The 21,580-nt window shown below is 39.0% G+C and overlaps 1 protein-coding gene across 1 annotated transcript in view; it reads right to left on the bottom strand.

The window, feature by feature from the left end:
* Positions 1-21,580, bottom strand: part of PRKCA (protein kinase C alpha) — a 150,262-nt gene that overhangs the window by 15,588 nt on the left and 113,094 nt on the right. The window contains exons 9-13 of the mRNA XM_032199774.1: positions 8,829-8,972; positions 8,194-8,367; positions 5,302-5,393; positions 3,665-3,727; positions 3,011-3,149 (exon numbers count right to left, since the gene is read on the bottom strand). Coding sequence (XP_032055665.1) covers positions 3,011-3,149; positions 3,665-3,727; positions 5,302-5,393; positions 8,194-8,367; positions 8,829-8,972 — 612 coding nt within the window. The remainder of the gene's footprint in view (positions 1-3,010; positions 3,150-3,664; positions 3,728-5,301; positions 5,394-8,193; positions 8,368-8,828; positions 8,973-21,580) is intronic.

A 21,580-nucleotide genomic window follows, 5' to 3' on the forward strand; every position in this document is an offset into this window, starting at 1 on the left:
GGAATTTCTTGCATCAAGCCAAACTGGCTGAGCAATTTTGACTGCATTTTTTCCTCTTTTTTTTTGCCTCCAAGGAAGGCACAGTGAAGAGCAGGACACAGAGATTAATACCAGCAATTTGTAGGAATGTTTAGATCATTGCCACTTGCAGCTGGTAGCCAGTTGGGATGAAAAGATTATATCCCTGAGGCAAAAGAAAGTCTTTTGTGAACATCTCTTACGTCTACTGGAAAAGTTAAAGCACAGTTATTAAAAGAAATAAATATAACTAGCATGAGAAACAGTCAAACGCACACTTTCCAAACCTTTGCAATACCTACTACCCTCTCCTAATCCTGGCAACTGCAGTTAGAACTTAAGGTCTGAGGCTATTTGATAGAGGAGAAGGGAAAAGGAATTTTTAATTTAAAGTCTTCTGAAATTCAAAATCATTCTTCCAGGTACTGCCAGGGCGCTCATGGTAGGGTTCAGTACTGCACCGCAGGCAGTGGGTGGTGCTGCCAGGATCCCCACTAAGCCTCGACATCCATCTGCTTCTGTCTCTCTTGACTAGTCAAGGAAATACAAAGTATTAATTGATTTCAAGGCTATTATACTGCCCTGATCATAAATATTTATGTTTAAGTTCAGCACATCAATAAATACCAGAGAACCACTGTTTGCTTGACAGATGTGGTCAAACCCAGGATTCAGCCAGTTCAGCCTCTGCATACTTCCCAGATTGTGTATGATTAAAAAAAGGAATATTAATATCAGTGTGTTATACACCAGTGTGTAACAACAAATCCCCAAGCATATAAAAGGAAAGCAGTATTTTACAGCGAGTGCATGGAAATGCACATCCACCTTTCTGAATGCTGTGCCACTATTCCCCCGCATTTCTGTGCCAAGGTCATCCATGTGAAGCCAGCTGAGATGTCCTCGTGGCCCCATCTGACCCCTGCACCCCAGCCATGCTACCTCTGAACTGCCTGGGGTTAACTCACGGAGAGACAGCGGGGGTCCTTCAGAACCCACTGCAGTCATGCCATTTCCCTAACACTGACCAAAAGAGCTAGTTCTGTAGTTTTGAGTGCCCCACACTCACAGGACAGCTCTACTCCAGATTTCTCAAACAGTTTATTTAGATTTAGCCCGTTTATCTTCATGCAGCAGGGAATAATACTCTGGAAACGCATCCTCATTATAATCTATTATACATCTTAGCCCACGGGAACATGCCCCTGGAAGCCAGACATCAACCTTACTTTGAAGTTTATCACAGGCCTAGTTAGCAACTTGTTAGTCACAATAATGTCCTCAGAAACTAAAGAAAATTGTCTAACCAAAAATAAATAAATAAATAAATAAATACAAAATCTGTTTGTAAGATAACGGAAAGACTAATTTCCTCCCAGTGACTGAATGTTTTGGTAAAAGCTTTATTTCTTCACATTGCATTTCCAAATAAATTAAAATAAATCATTCCAACACTGACCCATATTGAGCATTTTGGCACTGATAATATGTTCTTTGGTATTAGCTGGCACAAGCTGGTTGCCACAGAAAGGAGACTTTTTGATTTGTCATATTGGCTTCATCTATGTTTTGACAGGAGAAAATGAAATACTGCTCTGGTTGTTCTGATATCCTGTAGCAAGCAACAGCGATTTGTGGAAAAAAAAAAAAAAAAAGGTTTTATTTCACTCTGAAAAGCATGAATTAGCAACTAGAAAAAAATAAACTATTTTTCATTCCAATTTCATAAAGATGACAAAATTCACCTTAGACACTAATTTACTTGTCCATGTATAAATCTCCTATATTCCAACAAACATTCAATTACAGCCAGAAATGTTCCAGCCAGCGCTGCCTCTTGCTCAGCACTTGGTGAAACACAGCGTCTCTTGGATCAGGATACAGCCTCTTGCCTTGAATTTGCAGCCAAACAAATCAAGACTCTTGAAAGCTCAGTACGCACAAACACCAGATTTTAATATTCATATATTTGAATAATTTCCAAATCACCACATGTGCTTGTTTTTCATGTCTTATACCTAGACTATTGAAATACAAATCATATCCAGACTAAAAAATCTTAACTCTAAGCTCCTATTTCTCTATCTCAGTGCTTTAAAATACAGTTGTGTTTCTCATCACCCAATTTGCATTTTAGACACACTGCAGCTAGGTTCGTGTTTGAATGGGATTTTCAGTACTTTGGAGGCTTGAATGCAGCAGAGGTACTGGTAAGTCGTGGAAAACCCTAGTCAAAGTATGGATTTATGACATCAATTTCGTTCAAGTCCTGATCTTACAGCTTAGTTGAGGCTTTTGATGACTGGCGTTTTCCCGAGATCAAAAGCAGGACCCCAGGACAACTACACAACCCCTGTAAGACAGGGCCTGGAGCGGACCCAAGTAGCTTTGTAGGGAGGTCATTGAAAAGTTTCACAGCCTCATCAGTCCCTTTCCAAAAATCAATGAGATTTGTGTTTTCCTGAAAATGCTGAACAACCTTTAAAGATATGTATTTTGGCAGCTGTGTGAACCTATAGACAAAAACATTAAAGAAACTATGTTATAAAATATGTTTGCTGATAAATCAGCAAATAAAATGTTTGCTGATCTCATCAATAAAATGTTTGCCGATCTCATCAGCAACCCCCTCGAACTTTCTCTGACTTCACGCTGAAGCACAGTTTTGTATAACAACATTTTCAGGCTACAAATTAAAAATCACAAGGGGGTGAGCTTGCTTATTTAGTCTTTGCTAGTACAAACAAAATTTGAAATACTGATCTCATATCAAATAAAATTTTCCATCAACTAGATACATTTTAAAATAGTAAGGTCTTACTGATGTAACTGTATTAATTCATGAAGTTATTCAGTACACCTATAGAAATACAAGTGGTACCATCCACAGAGTATCCACAGCTCCGGCTATCGACATTGGGAGGTGTGAGATGTGAGTGCTGCCAATTCTCATTTGAGAGACCATAAGATTCTTGAAAAGGTAAATATTTACCTCTGGTGCAATGTAGTCTGGAGTGCCACAGAAGGTCCTGGTTGTTACTCCGTCTAACATATGTTCCTTGCACATTCCAAAATCAGCAATTTTGATGTGTCCTTCTGAATCCAACATCACATTATCTAATTTCAGATCTCTATAAAGAATCACAGGGATTTAATGTTAATGCTTAGGATCAATTAGGGCCAACTTATCTACTTCTGTGGCCAGGTGAGGGGTACGTGCAGCTTTCTGGGGGTGGAGGGACGGGGGATGTGCGTACATGGCACTCTGCAGTCCCAAGGGAGCCAGGCACCTCCCTGCAGATATATGAGAATAGCCATAAGCATCGAAAACCAACAAATAATGAAGAGAGAGCTGTGGATGATAATGAGCACACTCTCACTGACCCTTATGAACTTCCAAACAGGAAAGCGCAAGATGTTTCACATTTTTGAGAGTTTTCACTTGAATTGATTGGGCAGAGCACAGAAAAGTTCAGGTAAAGCAGAGGCTTTGGTTTACAGTGCTCCAACAACAATACAATCAACAGAATGCTGCTGCGATTGCTTTTTGTAACACGTTTTAAAAATGAACTGAAAAATTCAAGAAACTGATCATTTAAGGGTTTTAAAAATAGTTCAGAAATGGCTTACAACAGATTATACTCACCTATAAATAATCCCTCTGTTATGGAGAAAGAATAACCCAACCGAGATCTCAGCTGCATAGAACCTGTATGAAAAAAGCCCAACAGATTTCATATTGCCTCATGATTTCCCTCTCACAAAATACTTTGGAAATGCATCATGGTAAAAAATGATAACATAAGTATAGAAATATACATTATAGGTAGACATAAAAGATATATTACTTCAAATTTACTTTAATAGATACAATTAATTTTGAGTATTTGATGATAAGATGGTACAGATTTTATTTATTTATTTATTTTTAAATTGGAAACTTCTCCCTAGACCAGAAAAAAAACTTTCTGCAGCTGAAGTACAGCATTTTTACTGCACTGATCAGTCTGCCTGCATAGGTCATTATCTCTAATCACATATCAATGCTGAATTCAGGATGCAATTCAATTTACATTGCAATTCATATGGCACTAAATCATTTGCAGAAATAGTATTCCTTTATACAGGCTGTTAATGGATTAATTACATAAAACTAATTAAAATGATTACCATATAAAATATAATTGCTGAATGTAGTTAAAGGATATATAATATTGATGGATGTTTGAAGCCTGTTGCTGCACAAATTATAGGCAAGAAGATTATCCAAAGACAAGATTATTTTTTAGGCTAGCATAAGGAAAATGAACGCTTAGCTCTGAAACCAGAGCTATTTGTGGACGTGTGTGAACGAATATGTTCCACAGGCATAAGCTGTCATAAAGCACTGTTTCCAACTGGTGTTCAGCAAGTTACATTAGCTGGGGACCAAGGGTGTTCTGACAGCATTGAGTTTTCATTTAGCGAGTTGTTGACACTCTGTTTTATATCAAATGCTTATATTTAGAAGGCCTCTCATTTAAACAAGCCCTGATTATTTAAATCAAAATGAGAAATTATTTTAGCCAAATTCTTAAACAGAATCGGTCACACTTCATTTTAAAGTTTCACTGGTAAATGATTTATGAAACACTAATAAATGATGACGAGATGTTTTAAGCATGACTAAAATGGTACTGATGGTATCCACATTTGAGTATGTTGCAGATCATTATCAGTTACTCACTGATATGCCAGATGTACAATAATCTAAAAGGGACCATGTATATAAACAACTTCTAATCATTTAGTAACTTCTCACAAATAAAACTTCTATAAAAAGTAGAATTACAGAACTTCTTATAAGCTATACATTGAATTTATCTTGTATAAACTCTATCAAAATGTGAAGTGTATTTCTAAAACTTTCCCTATAATATTAATTCAGATTGAAATGTTCTTGCTTTTGTTATATACTTGCTTTTAAAAGCAACATGAGAATACTAAGTAATACTTTTAATTTCCTGTTGCCTTGTTTAAATTGTCACTTTTAAAGCACACACTGCCTTTGTTTTGCTGTATTGTTTAATAAAGGTACGACTACCTTTGGCCTGTGTGTGCAAATAACATTTTCAAAATAAACTTCTTTTGGGTCTTAAAAAATGCAATCAAAAAAAGGACAGCCTAGACTTCAGACTAAACCTAGGAAGATGCTACGAGTTAGTGTGACAAAGAAATCTAACCCTCTTACAGGGTAAAATTAAGATGATGACACAATTTAAATATATAAACATGAACACTCACACTGCTTGTGGCTCCTTAAATTTTCCTACTTGCTGAATGTGATACATGAGATCACCACCATTCACATATTCCATAACAAAATACAGGCGGTCCTAGGATAAAGTATTAAAGATGCACATAAATACTTTAGACATAATATTAGATATGCATTGATCGGCAAAAAAATCACTGATATGATATTATAAAGCTTTTAAGATTATTGGGACTGGTTGTACATTCTGGCAGAATTGATAGATCAGGAAATGGAAATGGGATGTTTTGGAAAACCTGCAAGAGTAAATGACTGATGGGACCTGTCTAGTTTTGCCAATTTTAGTGATGCAATTTTATATATTAGTTGTCTACAATGTTCCCATAATTACTCACATATAGTTCTGTCTGCTAAAAAGAAATGTGAAAAAGCATTAAAGATGGTTGAAAATTCTTACTTTCAGCCCATTCCTAATGCCTCCTAATAAGTTTTCCTTCTTAGGAAGTATATATTTTTCTTCTCATAACTAAAAGGAGGCAAGAAAAGAAGTTAAAGGGTTTACAAAAGTATCTTCTACTTTCACCAGTGACACCAAGTTCCTTTCTCACAAGTCCCTATTTCAGCTAAAGAAGGACTGCAATAAAGTATTTTGAAGGGTGCTTTTTCTTCAACAGTTAAGACTTTTAAAATTCACACCCAGGTATCTCAAGTGAAACAGGACCACAACATATTGGAGTGCACTTATGTAGTATTTTCCCCACTTAGTGACCTTCAGACAGTAAGACTTGAAGCAATCTGTTGCCCATTTTCCAGAGGACTAAAATTGACCTCTTCCAAGTGCCTTCTGTACAAATATATTGGTTCACACTCTGCAAACATCTTTTATTTAGGGTGGATGATTTAGGCCACCTAGCTTTGAAAATTCTGGCAGACAACATTATGGCAAGCTTGTTTTCTGCAGTCACAACATGATCCAAATAGCGTGTCAGATGCATTAACAGTCTTCCTCCCAATTGCAGAAGAGATATTTTTGGCTTCCTCTGATTTTCCTTTATTTATTTTGGATGGAAGCATTATCTTGAAGTATTTATATGAAAGTTCCCAATAATCTGATGGAAAAGAAACTCATTATTAAGATGCTCTGGTATAACCTCTATTCCCACTCTTTCCTTCAGAACCACCAATTGGAAGTAGGAAGTCTCTACTTGTCCAGAGTCTCTACTTTTATAACATTAACATACATTTAAAAGCTTTGATTTTCTAAGCTAAGTCCAACAGATGAGCCATAGGCAAAATGGTTAATTGTCCAGATCTGAACTATAAAATTTAGATTTTTATATGAATTGTCTTATTGTAAAATCCATGGCAACAGAAGCCTGCAAGGAAAAAGAGCAGCTAAAAACATTAACAACAATTAATCAGTTTTTTCTATGGCCAAACAGCATATGCTTTTTCTTCTCTTTCATTTTGAATTTCTCATTTTTGTAGCTAATGCTAATCCTTCAGAGCATTTCACAGCACCAAGTGCAAAGTACTCTACACTTAGGAAAACATGAAGTAAACGAGGTAAAGGTGTTTGCAATATTTGTCTAGACCTTTATGTGGCCACGTTGTTCTTGTATGTGATCATCCAGAAAAATTATATTGCAAATACTAAAAATCTCAACTTTTTTCCCCCATTCCCCTTAGCGAGAAAACACTAGACATTTGTACATTTTAAAAAAGAAGCTGCCCAAAAGAAAGATAAGATTAATCAAAGTGGTTTTTCAATTACTGATGACACTAAGCTTTTTGATTACTAATGAAACATTATAAAGATATACATACTTGCAGGGAAAAAAGTCTATTTCTTACTAACTTTCATCCTATTACAGCTATCTTCATTTTTTAAGTAGAGGCAGTAAGAATATTATAGAAAGCAAAAAATTACCAAATGCAATAGTTCCCAGATTCATGTTTTACTGTGCTTAATTATGTTTGCAAATCATTCAGGCCATTTTCTGCTCAGAGATTTGTAGATACTAAAAAGAGTTGGAAAATGCCCCTAACAACACAGACAATTGTACTATGAAATGGTGACAGGATGACATGATGTGTTTGTGGAATATTACGATGTTATTACTTCAAACTTACTAGTTTTTTGTTTGTTGTTTTGATTCAAACCATCTGATGTGGAAGATATGGAATAGTCAAGTGGAAAAACAACATACGTATGTCCTTTTGTCACCCCATTAAGCTACAGCCCACTGCTGGGGCACTAATTCAGGGCTATCATCATTAAGACAGCTCCAAGGCGAGACAAGAAGAGCCTTGACTTTGTGTCAATAAAGGCAACTCCAAGAAGCCAGCACCCACTGAGAGCCAACTGCCTGCCATGCTGCTTTCAGACCAGTACGGTGCCGCTGGATTGTCAGAGTCATCCTGGAGTCTGTCTTTGGGAGATTTTTTGCAATGTGATGGGGAAATCTCCACTTTGTTTATTTATAGAAAATGAAGAAAAAAAGCCCAATGCTTTTTTCTGTGCCAGGGGTACCAGCAAAACAAATTAAATCCATCAACATTGATTCATGAGTAATGCTCTTGTGATAAAATAAGCACCATTAAGACTTTACAAGTACTATCCTCAGATCCTTAAATGTATTTAGGAACCTTTGAGAATCTGGGTTTAAGGGTCTGACTTAGCAAAGCACACATTATTAAATTTACAAATTTTCCCACTGGTCTGCTGGAATTACTATATGGAGAAAAATCTGTAATCCTAGAATTTAGGTTTAAAACTCTAAGGGGTGTCTCTCTCTTCACCGTTTCCTATGTGAAGAACCTATGGAATACAGGTTGCATAATAATACAAGTTATTGAACTGACATAATTCATGATCACATAGTGTAGAAAACATCACAGTTGCAAGAGAGCTCACGTACAACTGTTTGGAAACAAGAGTGAAGTTGTGTTAGGAATGGTGGTTTATCCTGCAAAGCCAGCACTCGTTTTTCAACCATTGTACACTCAACATCATCGTCCTGAATCACCACATCTTTTTTCAGTATTTTGATTGCATAGAGTTCCTCTGTCCCCTTCCTGTCTGCCAGCATCACCTGCACAAAAAGAAACAAGAGTGAAAATCTTCCTTCCTATCAATGGGAGAAGGTGACTCATATGCCCCATTTATTGTATAGATGGCAATCCAGCTCTTGTGTACAGACTAACTCGATCAAAACTCCAAAAATATCATCATTAGTCACCTACTGCAATGGGATGTACCAGTCGTTTTAGACAATGCCTGAGCCAAAACTCGCTGGTTTATCACAGGCATATTGCCCAGGGGCTGATAAAATGCTAAATCCCTGAGGACTTCTCCAGTAAAGGGCACATCATCATATAAGTATCTGATAAAATGTCAGAAAAATAGCAGTCCTTTCTCTTGACTAACAGATTTCAAATACATATATATGTACTATTCATGATTTTTCCCAATATCCAGCCCTACCAACGCTGGTGACTTCCAGAACTGGCAGAGTGACCTAGGTAGTAAAGGCAAGTTGTCAAGAATTCTTACCTTTCCAAAGCTCCCCTTTCCAAGAACCATAAGAAAGTTGAAATCTGTCAGCTTCACCCTGTCCAGATTGTTGGATGGCGCACTTGAATTCCTGTCTTCTGATGGAGTAATGACTTTGTTACCAGCTGGCCCAAGTTTGGCTTTCTGAAGAACATATACACACATATACACACAAAAATGGGAAAGTGAGAAGAGTAGCCTGTCTTCTTGGCAGAACTGGTTAATGTTAGATCGGAGATGACCTTATTTGAGACGGCATTCTCGAGAGAAAGGCTGCATAACAAAATTTGCACAGACACAAGTTCAAAGACTCATTCCAACAATACTTTTGACATTATTGAGTGAATTAAAGTGGAAAACTGTGTTCATGTATAACCAGATAAAAGCAGATAGACTTATCTGGTTATCAGAGCAAAACCAAAGCAAAAACCAAAGCCAAAGGAAAAAAACAAAACACTTATATTCATGCCAAAAGCAGCCTTAACTGGCATTTTTATTTCAAAATACAAAAAATGCTCTTCAAAGATTTCATGCTATAATCTACATAAGGTATTCTAGATATAAACACTCTCTTCAGCACGTTCTCTTTTAAAACATAATTCTTAAAGACACTCTGCATAGCAAGAGTTAGGAAATCTTTGACATGCATTAAAAAAAATAACCTGCATTTTAAAAAAAAAAAAAAAAAAAGAGAGAGAGAAAAGAATTAATGCAGATGAACATGGGCACTTTCAAACTAGCATTACAATCAACTTTGATTTTCAATCAAGCGTTGATCTGGAAAAGGGAGGAAGGGAAGCTGGAGGTGCCCCATCCCTGGAGGTGCCCAAGGCCAGGCTGGAGGGGGCTTTGGACAGCCTGGGCTGGTGGGAGGCATCCCTGCCCATGGCAGGGGGGTGGAATAATGGGCTGTAGGGTCCTTCCAACCTGAACCAGTCTATGATTCTATTTCATTCAAAGGTTCTGTCTTGGCAAGACAGTCTGGTTCGTAGAAGGTTGCAGCAGTCTCAGTATTTCACATGAGACACCATATAGTTGCTCAGGTAAGTTGCATTTCAAATCTTGAAGTTAACAAAAGCGAAAAAAGTAAGACTCACCAAAAGATAATGCAGGCTAGAACACAATATCCCTCTTTTTCTCAAACTTATCCCACATACCGGCAGGAGCAAAGCCATGAATGTTTAATAATAGTATTACTTTGGGATATAAGTGCTTTCCCCCAAGAATCTAGTGAGTTGGCATGTAAATAATCTCTAATATAGTTAATTTATTTTGTGCCATTGACATATGCTTGACATTTAAGGATAACTACTTTTCTCACTATGCCATAAAAGGACAGTAGTTGCATATTATTCATTTTACAGATAAAAAAAATAAATCTAGAAATCAAAGTGTATCCAGAGTCACACAATAAATCACCTTAAAAGCTTGGCCTGGCATATAACTTTTGCAGCTTCACTGGAAACTGGAAAATACAAACTTTCCCTTCTCCAGACAAGTTTAGAAACCTAACATTGGAAGGGATGGCTTGATTCAGAGACTCCAGCCCTCTACTGCAGCGGGCAGGCATGTCAAGTAACCCTTGCATAAACTAACCACATCTGCAAGAGCATATTAGGATTCATAGGTGCAGAAAATCTTCTACTGGCCATATGGATATGGGTTTTAGCAGTTTAGACCTTTTTTTCCTTTTTTTTTTTTTTTTTTTTTTGTAGTACAGCTTAAAACATGGAATTCCTTCCACCATCATTAATATTTGAGTGCATGAAAGCAGCATCTGGAGATGCCAGTCAGGATGGGGGACTGCACAAACATTTAGGAAGAGCAAGTCCTGAGCATCAGCCTAGGTTCCTGATTCTGCAAGGCATTGTCCCTTGGCAGGTGCTGCTATTGGTGCAAATCCAGGGGCTTTAATGGAGCTTTTTGCCTTTCAAGGCCTTAAGACTCGTGCAAGACCTGTGTAAGACTGAGCCTTAAGCAAATGAAGTAAAAAACAAAAACAAAACAAACAAAAAATCCTAATATCCTGTATTTTTACAAGATGAAGAAATGGTTTAAACAAGCAGCTTTGCTGGACATGTTTTTGTGACTCTCACATATGTGATATCAGATAAAAGTTCTTGTTCTTGTGATACGAGAAGAAATTTCAATATCCGCTTTGCCACCAAGCAAGAGATCCAAATCAGGCACTGACTGGAAAATGCTAGTTTTATTCCTTATACTTTAAACCAACTGGGCAGCCTGTTTGAAAAATGTACCACTCAGAACCACAAAGGGAGTTCTGTTCTGAGGCTGCTCGCTCTGTCCGTCCATCCTCGAGCACTGCTCCCCGGGGCTCAGTGTGACCTGTGCTTTCCCAGGGAGCTGCAGCTCACCCCAATTAAGGCCACGGAAGATGAAAGTGCCAGGATACGAAGGCAGCATCCTAAAATAATACTGGAGAACCAAGCAAAGGCCTCTCTGCACTCACCAGAGCACAAGGCGGCTGTGGCCTGCACTGCGGGAAGCTGGCAATCCCGCCGTCGTGCCACCAGCCTCAGCTGCCTTGTTAGCCCAAGTGCTGCCTCATTAGCCCCCAAGTACTGCCTCTGTTCACGAGGCAGGAGGAGCTCACAGCCTGACATGCTGCACTGTACAGACCTTCTCCTGAGCACATGCCTTCGGCATCCTGCTGCAAATTTTGGCCCGCTCGAGGAACGAGCCTTGTTAGAAAGACAATCCAAAGCACAGCTGCATCCCAGAGCAAACAGAGAACCCTGCTGCAAACCGTACATGAGAAAACAGGAAAATGGCACCCATGAAATGCTCAAGAGTGACCAGACTGACCCAAAGAAAGCACATGGACCCAAACGGAATGGCCTAAGGACCTGATCAAATTACCATCACCTTACCAAAGGTCCACATCCCTTCAGACAGGCCACTGACCATCCGTTCATGAGCATGAACAAAACCTGTTTTCACAGCTACCATGTGAATTCCTTTCAGAGCTTTTTGGCTTAAGGTCCTAGTGAAAGCATAGTGGGAGTTTCAAAGCTAGTAAACAAGTAGCGAGAGAAAAATAGGAAACAATACTCATCCCAGACAAAACATTTTACAGATGATCCATTGAGAGCTTCCCAAAATACCACCACAAAATGCTTCAGTTATGACTTTGCCACAGGCATATCATTTTATCTTCCTCTTAGTACTATTTACAAAAATTTCCAGAGCTACTGGAACAAAAGTAAACTGTGGGCATGCAAATAAAATCAGATAAGCACAGTCTAGTCATTACAGATCCCACCTGTGTGACCAAGTTTTTTACTTTAACCTTGACTTTTTGCAGAACCTTACCCAGAATACAGGTCAAGACAGAAGTACTTCAGAAACTCATCTAATGATTTCTGGTTATGACTAAAGAATTAGGAAAATTTCTTCAAATACCAAAATTGTTTTGCCTAAAAGTCTACAAACAAACGTTGTGCCCTAATGTGAGCATTAGGTGGAGGTACTGGGAAACAATCATTTGCTTACAGGATTAGTAAAGAATTGAGGAGAGAACCTGGAGAAGACCTCACCTGCCCCCATGCTGTAGCTATTCCTGAAGAGTTTCCACCATCTGCCCGTGCCTTCATCTCACCCCCTAGTTGAACATTTTGTTGGCTGTGCTGATTGGAGTTGTTTAATGGTGCTATATACAATGGGATAACCATGTACGTACAAACTTTCTTCACATACAGCAATGCTAATCTCTTGGTATGAGCCACATGGGAAATAACTTGCTGAAAATACATTTCACTAGAAAAACACTTTTCTCCAGCTTCTTGCATACCTTAACATGTGAGGTCATTGTTTCTTCATATGAGAAACAATCTTTCTTTTTACTTCAGATGTGGAGCTACAAACCAAAACTGTTGTTAAAATACAGTCCCAGTGAGAAGCACAATGTATTTTAATTTGCATAAATGAAATGTAAAACCACACACCATTTCTTTCACCATTACCTCTGCATCCAGGGTTGCCCATGATGAATAACTTCACTATATATTGGAAGGGAGGAAAATCTGTTTGAGGCTTATGCTTTGTTAAGGCCAATTTAAGCACCGAAAATAGGACAGATATTGGATAGAAATGTTTTCCAGAGCTCTGGGAAATGCTGTTTCAATAGTGCTAACCACAGAGGAATAAAGAGACCCAGGGCTCTGTTTGATAGATAGACTGTGCGTAAGGAGAGCAATTTGTGGTGCAGAGCCTTAGAAACGCACAGCTGAAGAGCAGGGCACTGGGACCTGAGCCACACAGAGAGGAAGGCCCCAGATACGATACCACAGACCTTGTTCCCTAAAGCTGACATTGTGAAATGCTGCCCAGATCTTTCTGGATCTTGCACAGATTCATCGTTTCCTCTTCAAACTCTGGTCTTATAAACAGCTCAAACAATGTATTTTTTTTCTCAGGTGTTTACACCCAGTTTCTCGAATGGGAGCAGGTTTTCTTACAGTCAGATATGGCTGGAAAAAAGGAATGATGTGGCAAAAGCTGGAACGGATGGAAGAGGTAGATGTGAAAGGAGGAAGAGCGAACTGGGATCACAACCTACTGGTTGTTGTCTTAGAGAGAAGCATATTTCATAAAAAGCAATTTTTACAAAGTTACTTAAATGCTCCATATTATTTTGGGACTTACTCATCCTTATAGAGTTATGAGTACCACAATTTAAACTGTTTTATTGATTATATATATTAGGGTTTTTTACAATAGCAGGAATGCCTTTGCTTACTTAAATTTGTCCACAAACTCTCCCAGCACACTGTAAACTACTTTTGATAAAAGCACAGCATTTTCACAACCAAGTCAGCTTGCAGCAAACAAACCAGAATAAAGGCACGTTAAAGATAAATTAGTTTGCACTGGGAGCAGAAGAGTTAATCTTAAAAGAAAACAAGACATGCACATCATCTTACTTCTTTGGCTTGGACGCACCTTATCTCGGCCAGTTCTTTTGCCCTGAAACCACAGGTGAGACGTTATCTATTCAGCCCAAATGCACTTCTTTAGGGAGTTTTATAGAAGTTATAGAGTTTATAGAAGTTTGGAGAGTCTCTTCAGACTCGGTAGACTCGGTTTCTAAGACAGCTCAGGTTCTGTAGTAAAAAATGCTCTTTTAAAATAAATGCTTCGTGGAAAAATTGTTTTTTAATTTATATGTATAGCTGTTCTCCAAAACCTACTGAGAAGTGTGAAGCACAGAAGTGGTTTAGGGAACAGTAATCCATCAGTGCACTCAGCTTTCAGTCGCGCTATGTTCTCATCAAGCCTTTTCAATGCTGGCTTCCAAAACTGCCAAATCTTGCTGCCAGCCCCCGCCACCCTCCCTGCGCAGCTGCAGAAGGGCAAGGCCACATCGTTCCCCATGACAACAAGTTCCAGCTGCCACAAGACCCTGCAGTACGCAGGGCACCGAGGATGTATTTCGTGGTTGTCACGGTAACTCGCTCTGAGCAAGTTCCCGGATGCCCGGTGAGAAGATCTACTGGTAACAGGTTTTCAAGAGGAGAAAGAGGTAAATAAAAAAAATATTTAACGACAATGCCGAATTCATGTTGCTTGTGGGGAGGTACATAGACATTGAGTACACACCACTTCTGTTTGGAAACAGCACCCCTATGGCCACGTTTCATCTGCTACTTGTTGGCTCCACTGACACCTACTGGGAGAAGAAACAGAGAGCCTCACTGCCAGCAGCTGAGCCTCCTGGAGGCCAGCATCGCTGCTGCTCACTGCACACCAGCCTCGTCTTCCCTCCTCAACTGCAGAGCCCACCTAGCACACGCTGCTCTGCCCTGTTCAGCTGTCAACAGCACGTGAGTGATGCTGCATCAGAGAGCAGCACTCTCGTCAGCCTCCATCACAAAAAATCACAATTTTGATAGGCCAGCAGTCTAACGATTGACTGCCCAGGCTTGCTGCAGGCTTTATCAGGGGTCCCAAAGCTTTCTTGAGATCAGCCAAGCAGGAACGTCTTCTTATCATGATTCAATCCCTCTGTAAAACTGACAAAATCCCTGCCTCTCACCCTGCAGTGAGGCTTCACCAGCTCCTCACTAGACCCCAGCACGCTCCTCAGATAACAACTTGTCTCAGGCCAGCCCACCTTGCTCCCACTGTTTCCTTTCTTAATTCTGAGGTTAGTCCAAAGCCATTGCAGAGCCGTGGGTAACCTTCTGCTTCAGCACATCACTTCCAAATGTGGAGCAGCAACTGGTGAGAAGCAAGGGAAGGAGCAGCCGGACCCTCCTGTTTGGGTGTCACTGTGGCAGCTGATGCCCACTCACGCCTGACGCCCCCTGGACTCAGCGCAAGAAGCATCGGAGCAGCTCCAATCTCGAGCAGATGTTCAGAGATGTCACTGAGAGAAATGCAAAGCTCACGCTTGGGATGTAGAAAGGAGAAACTGAAATAGTTGATCAGAAACTCAGGGAAGGACAAAAAGCCCTCTTAGGGTTTCAAGTCATGAAAACTCGGTGGGGATTTTGATCAGCCTAACAAGTTGAGCCATTAGCAAGCCTTTAATAAACTAAATAAAGCCAATAAATTTCAAGTCACAATCTGGAGGAAAAAAACCTTCTCCTCAGTGAAATGTGCTCCATCATTGTGGCAGCTTGTTTCTTATATTATTGCATTTCCAATTCCATGTAATTATAGATGTTGTGAAGGGCTATCAATTTCCTACTTTATACGACTTAATTGTCAGGATGGTGATAACTTGAAATGAGAAGAGTTCGTTTCTAAGCTCCAGCAAGGCCTAATACTTCACCAGACTGAGTTTTAAGCTCAATAACATAACTTAATGCAAGCTTATAACTCATTAGCAGAGAGTTTTGTAGCCATGGAAACAACCCAGAAAAGAGAAAGTTACAGCCTGGGCTTGGGATGGTTTAGCAGCCCAGCAGCTTTAACCAGTGAGGGGATGGCATCAGTTATCTCCCGATCCAGCCTGAGCTCTTGATCTTGCTGTCAGGTCAGGAAGGACACAGGGAACTTCCCTCACCATTTCACCTGTCTGCCTAAGAAATGTGTGCTCAGCAACCTAGGGAGATGGTTTTGCACTGCACTGCCTGAGGAACAGCACAGCAGACACAGTGTCTGGCTCTTGCGCTTCTTTCTGTGGCTTAACAAATGCTTCTGAAGAGCGAAGCAACCCAGTCCTGGCTTCTCCCATCCTACTGGGCATTCTCGCTGATTCGTCTTTGTTCCTGAGCTAAACAAACTAAATTACAGAAATGTATTGTGCTAGTGGATGCATACACCCGTACTTATGTGCCTAGCAAGGACACCATACCAGTACCAGGTGCTAAGAAATAAAAATGCTATATATAAAAAATTAAGTAAAATGAATTTTTACTTCTATAGCTTAAACATTGAATAAAAAAAGCTTTAAAAATTCTTATAATTCCCACTGCTAGTAAAAAGGCACATGCAAATAGGATGTTTCATAAAAATATAAATGGGAGGTGTGTAATTAAGACTCAGGGTTTAATATGGACTACTTTGTGTCCTTTGTTTACTTTCTCCCCATTTCCTCCCTACCCCCCTTAAGCTTGTGTCATACTTACCCTTTAGGTTACTAAGAGAAAATTTATTTAAAGGATTTGACTGTTTTTTTTTTTTTGTTTGTTTGTTTTTTGGCCATATGTGAAGAGGATTCAGAATGCCTTTTTGCTGAAAGCCTGACCAAGAGGACAGGAAACCCACTGTTGAAGCCCACCCACATGCTGCAACGCTCCGGAATGATGATATCAGAGTGTAGATCAATGACCTGGGTTACAAATAACAGAAGAGAAAGCACCGTGTCCTACAAAGGCTGCTGCGTGATCACTAAAATCGAGTTATTTTGCCTAATTCTCCATAGGCACTGCTCATGGTAAGCAGTGCCTCTTCTAACACCCTGCAGGTTCACAAGCCTGCGCTGAGATTGTTTCACTCCATGACTCAGAGGTTGCCGGCCCTGTGCGTGTCCCCCAGCACATAAATCACGGCAGGAGGTAGGCAGAGGGCTGGGAATCACGGATATCACCCACAGGCAGAGGTGACCTGAGCAGTACCAAGGAGGTCAGAGGCAGAACTCACGCCTACAGCTGCAAGCTCCTAAATATTTTGATTGGGGAAAAATGATCATCAGTGCAAGGTAAAGAGACTTGTACAAAGGGCTCAATGAAAAACTTACAGTGAATTTTATCAAAACAGCTGTTTCATGTAACAGGTTTGGATCTTTACAAATACACATAGGTGCAACAATTTGCATCGTTTCATGTCCTTCAGGACTTTTGCTACAGCCAGCTTTTTGCTCTGGCTGCTATTCCGTGTTCTTTACTGACCCCTCGTGGTTCCTAACTCAGAGCAGAAATTATTTTCTCGAGATCAACATTATGATCAAGGGAAGTTTACTCAGGATATAAGCTATAAGAGAATCCTAAAGGACAATACTACAGCTTAATATACCATACAGCATCTCGGCAGTGCTGCTACTTTGGAGGGTTTATAACCACATGCCCTATTTAAATTATTTGCTTTTACTTTTTCAGTATTGCTGTGAACAAGTTGAAAATGTATAAAATACTCAGTAAGTGACTTCTAATCAGATTTATCAGGGACAAGATAAAGGTAACCACATCCCTAGAAAATGTAGACAACAGAGTCAAAAGACTATGGAAAGCAGTCATTTGGAAAGGGATGCGTTTATCCTAAGAACAGGATACATTTATCCTACGAATACCAGTTTCAGAGGGTATCTGAAACTGTACAAGAAACTTGTACAAGGAACTTCTGGCTGTGAGCAGCCAAATCTAGAGAGGGAAGAGTTTCCAGCTACCCACTTGGCACCGTCAACGTGTTTAATCTGTTTAATAATCCTGTGGCCACCTGAGTCTACTTTGTTTTCTGCCTTTATTGCCAAAAACACCATCCCCTGCAACAGAACAGCATCTAACTAGATGGAATGTAATTAAAGAGGCTGCCTAGGAATAATATTCAAGAATTTTCGCTGAAATATCCTGTGATAGTGGCAATAAAAACACAAACAGTGAATATAATTATATTGCTGGCTTTCCAGTCAATACTGGAATAACAAATCCCTAAGTATCAAAAAAAAAAAAAAAAAAAAAAAAAAAAAAAAAAAAAAAGAGTTGCTATTATATATGCTCCTTCATTTTTAAATTATGCAAATTACTGCTAATTTTCAATAATTAAAAAATAGGGTGTTGAATTTGCTTTAAGCATAAAACTCATTTCAATATGGACAAAAACTAAAGTTCCGTTCTAAAGCAATCTTCAAAGACTTCAGTTCTACCTGATCTGAGTGCAAATCCCTGCAGAAAATCCTTAGGGACGAAAAGCTGCAGATAAGTAGTGATTTTAAGACCTGGGGATCCTGTAACCAGGTCGCACTATGTGATTAGTTAACACAAACACACAAAATCAAGGTGGTTTCTGCATGATGTTGTGAAAATAAATTAATCTAAATGCATACTTTGCTGGGTGAACAAAAGCAGCATAAATGCACGATCCTTCCCAGTATTTGATAAACAATTTATAAATAACTAAGCTGTTTGACCTTGTTCACAGCATTCTCAAATTTTCTATGATCTTTTAAAATCATTTTTGTACATTATATTTATTTCTAGCTCAGAAGTGTTATATTATCCTCCGGAACACAGCCTTCCTTCTTCATCTGCTCCTGCTGTTTCCTTTCAATTCCAGTCTTGTAAACTTGGGAACATAACCTCCGCAGCAGTCCCACATAAACTGATTATTGACAGAATTATTACCAAAGATATGCTAATGGCAGTGGCGATTAGCTTGCAGAATGCAGCATGCAGAGATGCTTCTGAGCTTAGGCTGGTAATGCTGTCACTGGCAGCAGCAAGCTGAACGGGGATTTGGAACAATCCAGAGAGGAAAGACAGACAACAAACAAGAAAGCATTTTTCTTTTTCATGAAGAAATGGAATTCCTCAGTCTTGTATCACAAGACTGCCAACTTTCTTTGCTGGGATTCACTAATTCACAAGGAATAAGTATGAATTCTGCCTATGAAGCAGCAGTGTATGAAACTGTTCAGCTCTTTTTTTTAGGTGCACTCCTATGATGAAACCAAAAATGGACCAAGAACTTTTGTCGGTTTAGATCAGTGCACTTCAGGGCCTGGATTTTACCCTGGAGTGACACCATAGCATTAGACATTACTGTTTTTATCCCAGCTGCATTTTCTCAGGGTAGGTTTGGCTCTGTCAGTGCAGCTTAAATGGGCTTTGCAATACCCCACTGCTGAGATTTTTTCATTTACTACTTTTTCTGTCATGCTTTCATGTTGAGGGGTTCTACCCTCAATTATTACAGCTAAATACTCCACTATATACTGCATAAAAGTATTGATAGTTATTTAAATGCTACGTATAAATTGTTCAAACAAAATTGTTTAAAAATATATTTCAACAGAGAAGCTTGAAGCTTCCCTGCATTAAACAAATTTCATCAATGAAACCAACAAGTGATTTTATTTTCAAATAAGAGGAGGGGGAAAGGACCGAGGAAGGGTAACTCACCTTCTGAAAATCTTTTGTGAGATAAAGATACCAGAGAAAGGATGAAGGTTAAGAGAACAGAAGTTACTGATTGTGTGACAAATACGATGATTACTGCATTAGGAAATATTTGGCAATGACAAATCATCTCTCTTTTTTTCTGGTTCAGTATTAAAATAATTGTTAAAATCATACTTTACTAATACAAACAACTTAAAAAAAAAAGATTTTAAAATTAATTCTTTTAAATGTCAGCAAATTGTAACTAAACCCATATATGAGACTGAAAGTGTGATTTGTGTCAGTAACTTTTGCCCTAATAAAGCAAGAAAACCTGCTGGAGAGACATTACATGCAAATGACAAGTGCAGACGTGTATATTGTTAATGCTGATATGCATTGTTTATGGCAGTATTTCAGTGAGATGGAAGTGAAAGAAGTAAAATGGGAAGTATCAGGTGGATTACTATTCACAGCATCTGTGCATACGGGTAATATCACTTACAATATAGTATACCCCAACTTACATACAGTATATAGCACAGTATATAGTATATAGTATATATCATGATACACACATGCTATATACCATGTAAATTTATTTACTTAATTGTCCAGTGAATGTGAGAATTATTTGATCTGTGGAAGTTATTTAAAGTTCCACAAGTGTATTTCAAATTAAAGATGCACCATTTTCCACGAGAAGGTGCCATTCATTTAACCAAGTCCTTCAGAATGAAAGGCACACTGCAACTGCCGAGGTTTGCTGACCCATTTTTGTAAGTCAACTTCTCATTTGGGGAAACTTTGTGGCAAATTACGGAAGATGAATACTTCAATTTTTTAAAACTATCATTATTCTTTATAAAAGCTTAAATCAGAGATTAAAAAAAATGCATCCTTAAAACGCTGTGAGAATGAAACTGAATTTATTAATAAGCTTCAAATGCTCATAGAGAAAGGTGTGTGAAAAAAAAGGTGCAGAACTTCGAGGAGGAAACTACCTTGAAGAAGCAGGCATTGACATGACAGTCCTGGGAGAGGCAGGCAAGGAGAAAAACTGCTGCATTAGTAAAGGGCTTGCAAAGCCAAGCGACATCAGTAGCACAAGGCAACAAATAAGGACACGGCAGCGAGAATACAGGGATGGGCGCACCTGCTGTGTGCAGAAACCTCATGAAAAAGAAACCATGGCATTAATCACCCTAGCAATCAGGAGCACAGTGCAGCAGAGCACAATGAAATACAGGTCTTTCTGTCAGCTGCTATTCAATGTTAACTGCAATCTTGTGCATCCATGTGTTTCCTAACGCCCTTAAACCACCGAAATGCATAAAGCTGAATGCACAGATGTGTGAAGTCTGGGCTCCTATCAACAAACACACACTGAAGACAGGGGTTAGCACAGAAGTGCTTTTTGAGTTTTTGCCTTGTTTTGAAATATGCATTTAAACTGTCTTTATATATGGGATAAAGAAATCCCTGTTACCAATGTAATTTTCTACGTTCTTCATCTTAGTAACAACACATATAGTGAGAAAAACCTCCCAGACAACTCACCACCTCATAGGAACAGGGGCTGAAGATGTATGTCCTCTGATTAAGAATGTTCAAATTCTCTACTTTCAAATATGGTGAGTGGATGGGAAACCTCCGGTAACTGCATATGGGAATTCCCCATGCCAAATGATAGTATGGAACAGATGGAGTCATCTAACAGCATTTCTATACTGCAGCAGCAATCCATTCTCTAATGATTAAATATGCACAATTTAAAAATAGGAACGAGTGCCACAGCCAAAAAAAGCAGCTCCTCTTTTTATATACATAAAGAGTGTGGATTGATGTGCCAGTGATATTTTGGCTGGTCATGATTTCAGTATACTTAGTATACTGTTTCCTGGAAAGTAAATTTAATCTTTTCTTTTACAGTTTGAAGCATCAGCAATGTTATTTCTCTTTTCCCTGTCACCTTTGCTGAACTGCTTGAAGTTACGGTTATTGCCTCAAAATGGGAACATATACAAGTTAGATATGGATATGGCAGAGATCATATCTTTTATTTATTTCAAAAAAAAACCCCAAAGAGTAAAGTGGCTGCAGCATAACAGCTCTGGGGCAAAAGCACAAGCATCCTTCAAAGGCTTAGAAGAAATGTCTCCTTTGCAGCCCTTTACAGAACTATACACA

Source organism: Aythya fuligula, chromosome 18 (assembly GCF_009819795.1).
Source record: "Aythya fuligula isolate bAytFul2 chromosome 18, bAytFul2.pri, whole genome shotgun sequence".
NCBI lineage: Eukaryota > Metazoa > Chordata > Aves > Anseriformes > Anatidae > Aythya > Aythya fuligula.